Here is a 10986-nt window from a genome sequence, read left to right as displayed (position 1 = left end):
GGGGGGGGGGGCTATCAGCAAGATGCAACTGCTTCGTTGGGGCCTGGCAGGGTAATTGAAAGAGAAGAGAATCGGGCCTGATCCCTGAACCAGAGTAAAGGATGTTCCTGACGCGCAAGATACGTCGAATTAGAAGCGCGCTGTTATCGCTGGTTATAATCGCTACGTCATTGGGCCCACTCGCGGACTCTTACAAAAGAGAGAACAATGCCCCAGGGGCCCGACACCTTTCAAGTGATATCGAACTGCTGAGCCGCTAAGAATGTCAGAAAGGGAAGCGAGCAACGTGCCGAAGGGAAAATCACGGGGGGTCTTGAGCCCCCCGTGGCGCGAGCCAAAACACCAAACACCCTAATACCACCCCGTTAGCACTCTGTGGTTATTTATCAGGATAGATCCAATCGAGTCTGACGGCTCTGAAGAGCTGGGAAGAAAAACTTGAGATATCAAAATTTTCTCTTTCAAATACTTGTACGGAAAATTCAGTAGAACGACGGAACCTTTAGACTGTACCGGAATACGTAGTCCAACATGAGTCCGATATACAGGGTTCTTATATTCACCGTTTATTTCATAATAGTCCCCCTATAGTTGCATTACGTCAGTCAACAATTACCTGTAGATATCTTAAAATCTAATCTTCACTATCGAAATGTAATTTCTTCTAATAAAAGAATGTCAATTTTACTGGAAAAAAAAAATGTAAAAGGACAATCGTTCTCCTCAATCGGGTAAAAATATATTTGACAGACTCCTGCCAAAAATTATTCTTCAAACGTAAATCCACGCTCACTCGTTAATCGGAAAGGCTATGGAAACTGCGTTAGTCGAACGGCCAACTGTCTTATCTCACTCGTATCTACATCCTGCGTTTGAGGTAAACGAGTCTGCGGTAATTGCACCAGCAGCATGCCGATAACCAAGCAGTACTCAAAGGTATATCATTACCTTTCCTACGGCATACCCGGCTATACCCACCGATTAAGAAACCGATATAAAGAAGTGAAGCCAGTACCAAATTCGATGAATCGCATGATAAATTTTCTCACCGATTCCTGGAACTGAGATGAATATATACAAAAAAAAAAAAAAATAAAAACGTACGGACACTCGTATCGTTAATTGCGCGCAGGTTCCACAGTCTTTCAGAAGCTAATAAATGACGGAGGGCAAAAAGGGCAGCGGGGAGAAAAAATTCAAAAAGAAAATATAAAAAAAAAATACAAGATGGACTACCGGCAATCGCTCAATGCCATCAACTTTCGCGGAATATAATATATTGCACCCTGCAATATTTATGCAGTTTGGTGAGATCGCGTGTCTCACGGTGGAAATGTTGCCAATTGCATTACGCGTTTCAGAGTAATGAGGATAATTGTAAAGGACATTTATATATTGGTATCGATAGGTATTCGCTTGACTATTAATACTATAATTTATATGCATTGGCATATGCAAAATAATATCCAGCACTTCCTGCGAGTTATTCTTGTATCGACTTTTCTCTATATTTTGTTATACGATGACTTTACGACATATGTCAAGGAATAGGCGTAAGCTGCTCTTAATTTAGTATTGTATTATACATATGAAGTGAATTGAACAAATAAGAAAATATTTACGTTTTATAATTATTACGGATGTACTATAAAAAAGAGGCAGTTACTAACTGCTGAAAAGTTCCATAAAATTGAGTTAAATTCATGGGGTATAAAAGCCATAGAAGTGCAATAAACATGAGTTGTATTCAGCTGTAGGATAAAACGGTGAATGATTCAAAGAGCAGAAATAATATGACGTACAAGTATTTCGAGAAAAGGGAGAAAATATGTTTCAAGAGCCGTTTTTCGCAGGTATATATATATATATATATATACACACGCATATATACACACGTATATAGGCCTGCGAGAAGTTCATGAATTTTGATGAACATCCCTCTTGTAAATACTCACCCCCGGTGCTTCGATGACCTCGATGAATTTCCCGATAAATTTCGTGAATCGTGAAACCATCAGTCACACAGGGGTTGGCAGACACCTGCCACAAAAGCGGATGTGTAACCACGTGGAGGGGCTGATAATTAATACAATAATATTAATAACCTATAGCTGGAAAATTATACAAGGTCCACCATTGCGATCAAAGTCATTATTCACTTGTTCATTTATACGTGGCACCAACTGCAAACACTTAACCCTCAAATCTGCAGTCTAGTGTCACATCTTCCCACGAGACCCACTCGCTCGTTATAACTTTCTCTCTCGACCACTAAATAGCAAAACAATAAATCTGCAAGAGACACACAGGACCGCACAAAGCCCTCTGGCGTATACGGTTGGGGCTCTTATAGGGGGACGATGACGTCGAGAGAGGGTGGCCTAATATGTCACAGTCTGTTGCAGTGATCTCGAGCGAAAGGACCCGAACCCCATAGAGCAGAGACTCCTTTAGGGGTGGCTTATGGGATATTTGCTCCTAATGGAGTGATTCAATAGCGATGATCTGATAAACCGTAAATGCGTGCCCACCCACGCCACTTCACTTTAGTTGTTCCTCCAGTAATACCAAGTAATACCGTCAACAACTAGCGCTATCTAGCGGGAGAAAAACGAGTTAAACGTCGCAGGTCAATCTCCATCTATGTCTCCGGCAGAGTACTTCGTTGTACCTTTGCGAGGAATTAGTCAATTTTGCTTTCGCTTGTTTTACACCGTGAGCCAGGCTTTAATATTTACGTGTGTACGGTTTTACAGTACAGGCTAGAATCGATAAGTAAATGCAGTTTGAAACTCACTTTAGCAATACTTCTCTTTGATTTACTTTTATGGTACGTTCAAATTCATTATATCTGTCAATGTGTTTCACCCGTTACTCGGTATGATGTATGAAACAAGAAACCTATGTACGTACATGTAGAACGAATCAGCCAACGTGCAGAGAATGAAGCTATCGACCCAGCAAACCGTATAAGAAGCGCACGAGACAAGTTGTAGAAAGTCAAGGAGATGAAACGATAGTGTAGTCAGGCTAGTGGTCTGGCAAACCTGTACAAGTGTTCTACAAGATAACCTAAAAAGAAGAAAAGTTTTCTATAATTCCAATAAATTATACAACCGTCCAACAGTCTTACCAAGATGCATTTGTTTGAGGAGTATGAATTTGTTGTTCTTTTTTAATCTTTGAGAATTCAAACAAAAACGTACTTACCAGCCACCAAGTGTTTGCACAGGATCGTCCGGGAATCTGAAGGCACAGAGTCCTGCCTATCGCTCTCGTTGATTTAGTGGCAGTTTGCGGCAACAAACGCCGCCATTCGTAACACTCGGCTAGAGTCAGGACGTGTCATTATGGCTTCGCATGGAAATTTTGCAGCGCGCTGCCGTTATGCTCATCTCGGCAAATTGCTTTGCTCACTTACTTAACCTGAAACGTCGGGGCACGCGCGGACCTTACTTGCCTTACGTTACACGGATATACATATATGTAGCACTTAATGCTCATTGTAGTGTGATGCATTTAGTATATATTACAACGTGAGCATATACTAGTATTCTTTTGCATTTTGTAAAACGTACCGAGCAACGAACTGCCACGTTGACGAATGGGTTCTGACGGTACCGTTAAAACCGGCAAATTTGAATAATGAACCTTTTGTCACTGCTTAAATTCAAATCGTGCAGTTTTAACGAGCACGAGTATTATTGCTCTGAAGACGACGCGTCAATGGCCGGCTCTGCAAACATGATAAATAAATAATGCAGTAATGGCAGCTGAAACTTGTTTGTATGTGTGCGTGATTACTCCGCGTAGAAGGCCTAGGGGATTAATATTCGCAACTTCTTTTTTTCTTTATCGTGTACAAGCAATATTGCCTCCTGCGTGCTGATCAGGAACATACTCGTTTGTTTTCATATTTTTTAATCTTATTTGCTCATTTTTTTCTTCAATACCGATAACACGAGCATCGAGTAATTGCAATTGTGCGAAGAATCGCTGACGAGCTGAGAATCTTTTGGTAATAGGAAAATGGCTGCATCGCGTGCCGAACTCGCATCGCGTTTGCTCTAGCATTCTCTATCGAATTCCTGTTTTCGTGTTTATTCGTTATGTGTCATATTCTAGGGACATTTCGCGTGTTTGGTAATCTGGGGATTTTATAATTACTTAAATCCTGATCAAGCTCGTACAACTAGAATCTAGCGAGTTCCAAGGGGCCGGTTCCTCTTTTTTTAGGGGTCCTCTCTCTAAGGGTTGCGTGAATAAGTCCCTTATGTAAAACCATACTCTGAGTGTCGGTAAAACAGAGAATAGAATATCGTGGGTGGTCCTGTCGATACATATGAATATTTTTTCGTTTTTGATGGTTCGTAAAAGTTACGTCGCAGCATACAGGGAGACAAAAGACAGTATATCAAGGCATCCCAGTCCGGGATCGGAAGGTTAATGCGTGAGGTATAAAGTGTGGTCCGTCGTGGCAGATGTTGCGTGACGACCTGACGGAATTACGACACAGAGATGGCGATCGAGTCTTTCATTTAAATACCAACACCCGTGTGCGCCCTTTTCGATGTTACGTCCTCCTTAATTTATCTCGTTGTAATTACCACGTCTTTGGCAATGTTCATCTTGTATTGATTTACATATCAATTTTCACGGGAATTAATTGAAAGGATGTTCGCTAATCGGTAATTTCATCGAAAATGACTCTCATAGTCACTATACATATATGGACTCTGCAAAGAGACCATTTTTACAATCCTTAACTGTAATTGTTAAAAAAAAATTATTTTCTTATTTTTCTTGACTGAATTCACTAGTTTTTGTGCAGTGACGAGAAAAAATTTTTATTACAACTCGCCGTCATAAAACATATGACCTACTAGGAATATCGTGTCTGCCATGTTTGCCGTGTTCCAAGAAAACCCAATATAGTTGACTCTTGCGAGAATTCATCCTGTTCCATGCAACTAACAAGAACGGAGGACTAAACACACGTAGTATCCCTGAGAACTAGTTCGTTAATAAATTGAAGGGCTTCGCTGCTACCACCACAAGGGCAATAAAGGACCGCCGGAAGGCAACTCCGTCTATATGCTAATGCGGAGCTTCTGATATACACTTTATTCTCAGAGACTTTGGAATATTTTACATTATCCGTAAGAGCGAAGTCGGCCTACCGTTTTGGAAATTTCGAAAAAAAAAAAGAATGACCAGGGAAAAAATAATTGTCAAAGGGCGAACAGCGTGTAGTAGTGTTTTTTTTTTATTTTGACCTCAGTAGTTTCTGGTCACTAAGGACGATTGATGAAACACTCGTCTGCTAATTGACCGAAGGATTTTATGCTGCACTAAATTACTCGATGCAAATGCACCGCTTCCGTCCCTCGGAGCTCGTAGCTATTTCCACGGAGGGAGGGCCCGCGCCACGCTTCTTTCCTCCTCGAGATTTACTGCACTTTCATTACCTTAATGAAGACGTGACGCTGAAAAATGGTCAGGTATTTTTGGGAAAAACAAAAAGTAGCAACAGTAATAACGCTGGTGGGAATATCATGTTACTTCATTATTTGGAATTACCATCTCGATAGTGTGTTGTTCAAAAAATCTCGAAAAATTTTAATTTTTTTTTTTATATTTTTCAGTTTTAAATTTCATATCATAGACATAGTTTTCTTGGGTTTTGCAATTAATTATTTAATTATTTGGCCGGTCGGAGAATATTAATGATATGTTAAGAGAATTTATTTAGATAAAGGGATGGTACCGTTATACATACGAAAGATCAGCATACAAGGGTGGCGGGTAACAGCGTTAACTGGCCAGGAGTTATAGCCAGACTGTTAATGCCCGCTTAATATTCAACGCTGGCAACGTGACAGATTTACGAGTGCTAATGAATTGGCACTCTTGTCTCTCTCGGTATTCTCGGCCTTTCCTACCATCTTCTTCGCACTTTATTCCTAAGCCGCACTCGAATAAGCTGGGACCAGTTGGTCATTGTTCCATCGGTTGCCTTTTTTGTATCATTCATTTTCCTTATTTCGCAAAAAAGAATGACCATGGACTATCTGCTATGCAGTACCAGGAATGACTGGGAACTCGACAATTTACTCCGTACAAGAAATAAAAACGTAACTGGCTCCCTGTTGGCCTCAGGCCACCGAAGACGCCACGGCAATAGGTTTAGGTTACCCATCTTGCTGCAAGAGGGCACCACGAAAAATAGTAGTGTGCTCTCACGATGGATTTAATTAAAAACCATAATTTAGAAGGGGATATATCAGGTAGCCACAGCGTTCTCTCGGCCGAAAACTAACGGGGACTTTTGGGACCAAGAGCTTGGGTCGCCGGTTAGATCATGGTGATGGCGCGTGATGACGGTGCCCCGTTTTATCAGGCCCTGAAGTCACTCATGAATAAGATCATTAAAACTCATGGTCCTAAGAAAATATTAGTCCATATAAAATTACGTAAATCGCACTTGATACCCGATACCAAGTTATGTACCGAGGTACCCTGGTACCCGCACGGAGATAACAGCTACAATGACACGTGAGTTGTTCCCTGAAATTCTTACTTGTGTAAGTGAAACAAAAAAAAAACGTATTTAAGTTTTCAACATCGTATATCGTACCTGGTATAGGATGCATAGCCTGACAAGGACTATTAGTTTTGTAACAGACTGTATTTTCATTATCACACTTCATCATTATCGGCACCTCGTAGTCACCCTAGATTCGTCTACCCTTATACGAAGATGTTTCCTTTGTTCAGAAATGTTCCTTAGGGTGCGCGTCGGACCTCGAAGAGTTCAGGACACGCGATATGCCATTCTGCAAGGAAGCATCCCTCGAGGGCCAGCTGTAGAATATTGCGTAAAGTCTCTTAAATGGCAGGTGCAACGATGCACACGGTGAGTCCAATAGGGTTTTTACTCGGAAGCAGAAAATAATTGCCAACTGCTCGATCGTACGCGCTATCAATCTGGTGCGAGTTGACAGGGTCTCGCGAAAGTCGCATTAGTGCCATCCTAAGAAATGACATCGAATCAGTATGTTAATACAGGGTAGCGGGCTTTGCCGTGTAAATAATTAAAGAATTAAGTAGATGGCTGGAAAAATATATGTATATAGCGTCAAAGTGCGTGGTGTATTTCGCCGCCATTTGACACAGTCGTCAGCTGCGGTTTGCCGCAAGGTGGTGGTGGCGGTGGTTGGTACCCCTTCCGTTTACCAGAACGCCTTTCGCACCCTCCCTGTCCATTCGTTCGTCAGTCTGTCAGTGGCTGTCAACTATCCTTACGAAAAACCACCACGTACAACCCCCCTCCTGGCAGCTGTCACGCTTGGGCGACCGGTCGTAAATGTACACAAAAGCTTTTGGCCTATCAACAACCTGACGACGACTTCAGGACCCTGGACTATTTAATATCGGTGGGCAAAGGAAGTGTCTTTCGAGGCTTGAAAATTCCTGGAAAATACTCCATCGGACCTCCGGGGCCTTAGTCAGAATTTTAATTTATGCGTGGCACATAACCTTGCCTGTTATTAGTCCTAGCTGGGTCTGGATGGGCGTGACGTCACGCGGCTAAAACAAAGGATCGAACCCGTGCCCATATTCCCAACACTATACGGTGACTCCTTTCAAGCCTGCCGACACGAGAGTAAAGTGTAGAACTGGACCACTTCGGCTACCGAGTGATCTTTAAAGTTACTCCGTTAAACTCAAGGCCCAAAATCCACCCTGGGTCTAGGATAGATTTTCCAACCGTATAATTTCACAAGGTTTCATTCTCATTCGATTTTCATTCAGTTTCTGTACTTCAAAGTCGATGTCTGATTATCGAGTTCTTCGTCAAGGATGATGTATGGTCGCGCAAAAGATCAGCGTACAAGGGTGGGTACGCCGTAGCCCATCGAGAAGTCTAGGGGTCAGGATAATTGAGGGTTGTGGTTCTGGCAGTAGGTAAAGAAGCCTATAGGTTGTTAAGCAGAGTGCGATCGGCGACTTTAAGGCGCCTTCGCTCGTGCCGCGGTAACGAGTGATTTTCCTTGAGTGCGAAATAATTATAGAGTACCCACTCTTCTGTCTCTATTGCTCGTTCATGGCTTCACTCTCTATCGCCGTCCTTCTCTCACCTATAATCTCATTAGAGATGGTCAGATCGCATCGACTGAAGTCACGTAGTTTAGCGCTTACGGAGAGGGTATGTATGGATGTATGTATGTACCGGGCTTTAGGTGGCTGCTTCGAGTCTATAAGCTTGCGAGGAGCTAATTGGAAGAGATGTCCCTGTCTCCGGAGGGTTCGTCCTATTGTTCGACCGGATCAATACCTAGCCTAGGTATAACCTGCAACCGGCGAGCTTGAAGAGGGCGTGGCTCGTACACCGGAGAAATACGCTCCCCTCGTTGCCTTTCAACCCCTGGCGCACCCACGCTTGGTACTCTGGGGTGCCTTTCGCTTTCCCGGTTTGCTTCCGTTCCTTAGGGTGTTAGCTTGTTTTAGGTATGACCCAATAGGCACGAGAGTGGGGGAGGGTAGCTGCAGAGTGTCAGTGGAGGCTATAGGTTAGGTTTGCTTCTTGTTATTCATATTTTGACGTGTAAGTTGACTGGATTTCTCGTTTTCGGTTCTTTGTCGGGTTATCTTCGAAGTGGCGCTGTATGAGTCTCCGAGGTCCTCGGGTGTTGGAGCAGGTTGCAGGACCTCAGTGGGGGCGTGTCGCCTCGATGGCGCCGGCTGCTAATGGCCGCGGGCCGCCAGACTTTAATTTCCTGCTGCTTCCGCGGACCCTTTGCTTTACCTTTCCGTCCGAATCGGCTCGTCGGCCCTCTGGACCCTTCCAGCCTCCCGAGGCGCCTGCCTTTCGGTAGCCGCTGACAGAGAGTCCGGAGTCCCCCGAGCATGATTTGCATGAAACTGCCCCTGATGAGCTCGCTCGATTCGCCCCGGGCCTCATTACGTCTGGGGACCTTGAACCGCTACCATCAACCCCCATTACTACCACTACAAGTGCAGCGCTATTAAGAGCATTATACGTGTAACAGCATGGAGTCGTTCCTAACTTAATGTTACGTTTATCTTATAGCTTTGAGGTGAATGCAAAGAGAAAGCGTAGTATGGCATATGACTGTGTCTCTAATAGCACCACTTTCATTTTGCATGTTTCAGGATCATCCTGGTCTAAGAGGCACGCCACTGGCCATGTTGGCTGCGCAATGCAACAAACTGAGCAGCAAGAGTCCACCGCCGCTGGCCGACGCGGCCGTGGGCAAGGGTTTTCATCCTTGGAAGAAGAGCCCCCAGAGCAGCGGTAGCTCACCCCAGCACAGTACAGGGAGTGGCGGCGGTGGCTGCACGACGACGGGAGTGACGCAAAGACCGACGGCGACTAGCAGCGCCGGAAGTACTGGAGGTGGCTACGCCAGGGCGCCGGTAACCTCATGTGCCTCTACAGCGCCGCAGTACGGTAGCGATCTGTACTTTCCCGGGACAGCTAGTGCTCAACCAGCTGGTGATCCCCATCATCCCCATCAGAGCAGTATTCTTGGGAAGGTCGAGGGCGCAGCAAGTCTTGGTTCCGTATACGGGAGACATCCATACGAGTCGTGGCCTTTCAATGCGATGCCAGGAGCCGCGCACGGCGGCATCAAGGCCAGCGATGGCTGGTGGGATGTTCACGGTGCCGCCACGGCGGGGGGATGGCTCGACGTGAGCGGTACCGTCGGCGTTGGTGTTCACGCCGCTCAAATGGCGAACTACTCCGCCGCCGCCGCCGATTATTCCACGAGTCTCGCTCTCGCTGGTAACCACCTGCTAACCTCGACGACTGCCGGGCATAATCTCCTGCAAGACACGTACAAGTCTATGTTGCCCGGCGGGCCGCCCGGTTTCGGGCTTCATCATCACGCTAGCTCCGCTGGCGGTGGAGCTGGCAGCCCCCAGGCCGGGGGTGCCGTCGGTGGTGTCGTCGCGGGCCAGGCGCCCTCGCCCAGGTCACAGAGACGATACACGGGCAGGGCGACCTGCGACTGCCCGAATTGCCAAGAGGCCGAGAGATTGGGTCCCGCGGGAGTCCATCTCAGGAAGAAGAACATCCACAGCTGCCACATACCCGGCTGCGGCAAGGTGTACGGGAAGACGTCTCATCTGAAGGCCCACTTGCGGTGGCACACTGGTGAGCGACCGTTTGTTTGCAACTGGCTTTTCTGTGGCAAGCGGTTCACACGTTCGGATGAGTTGCAGCGGCACCTTCGAACCCACACCGGCGAAAAGAGATTCGCCTGCCCGGTCTGCAACAAGCGGTTCATGCGCAGCGACCATCTCGCGAAGCACGTCAAGACGCACAGCAGCAGCAGCAGCACCACCAGCACAGGCAGCAAAGGCAAGGGAGCAGCGAGCTCCTCGGCCGAGTCCTGCTCAGACAGCGAGGACAACGCGAGCCAGCAGAGTCCCACTTCCAGCTCGTCCTCGGCGGCGGCGGCGGCGGCAGCGGCAACGGCGGCAGCCTCACTTCCACCTCATCCTCAGGCGCCACAGCCAACCCCACACCATCACCTTCACAACCATCACAACCACCACCACCATCACCATCATCATCATCAACCTCAATCACAAACAACCCACGACTCCAGCACCAACAACAGCACCACCACCAACACCAGCCACAATCCCAACAATCACAATCCCAACAACAACACCAACACCACCAACAACACCTCCACCAACACCAACAACACGGGCAATCCCTCCCAGAACAGTCAACCCCCGGCAACTCCCATGACCCCGATGCAGATGACTCCTCCGCCCCTGACGCCCTCACACCATCCCCATCACCCACATCTCCCTCCTCTAATGCACCATCCTCATCATCACGCAACCTCCGTCCCGGCGCACCATCATCCTCACGCAGGGATGAGTATGCACTGAGTTCAGTGGGACCCGGAGCCGCAGCAGCGGCGGCCGTGGTCGCCGCGGCCG

General features: G+C 46.4%; 1 protein-coding gene across 4 annotated transcripts in view; it reads left to right on the top strand.

Annotated features, from left to right (window-relative positions):
* Positions 1–10986, top strand: part of LOC107265504 (transcription factor Sp9) — a 20053-nt gene that overhangs the window by 7652 nt on the left and 1415 nt on the right. For 3 of the 4 annotated variants that reach the window (XM_025082772.1, XM_015735012.2, XM_025082773.1), the window contains exons 2-3: positions 9178–10183; positions 10252–10981. In XM_025082772.1, coding sequence (XP_024938540.1) covers positions 9178–10183; positions 10252–10981 — 1736 coding nt within the window. Of the gene's footprint in view, positions 1–6065; positions 6917–9177; positions 10184–10251; positions 10982–10986 lie in introns of those variants that run through there. The other variant, XM_015735013.2, reaches the window with a different exon arrangement.

The sequence above is a fragment of the Cephus cinctus genome, unplaced genomic scaffold (genome assembly GCF_000341935.2).
Source record: "Cephus cinctus unplaced genomic scaffold, Ccin1 Ccin1_scaffold0227, whole genome shotgun sequence".
Taxonomy (NCBI): domain Eukaryota; kingdom Metazoa; phylum Arthropoda; class Insecta; order Hymenoptera; family Cephidae; genus Cephus; species Cephus cinctus.
This window is presented reverse-complemented; position numbering and strand designations above follow the sequence as displayed.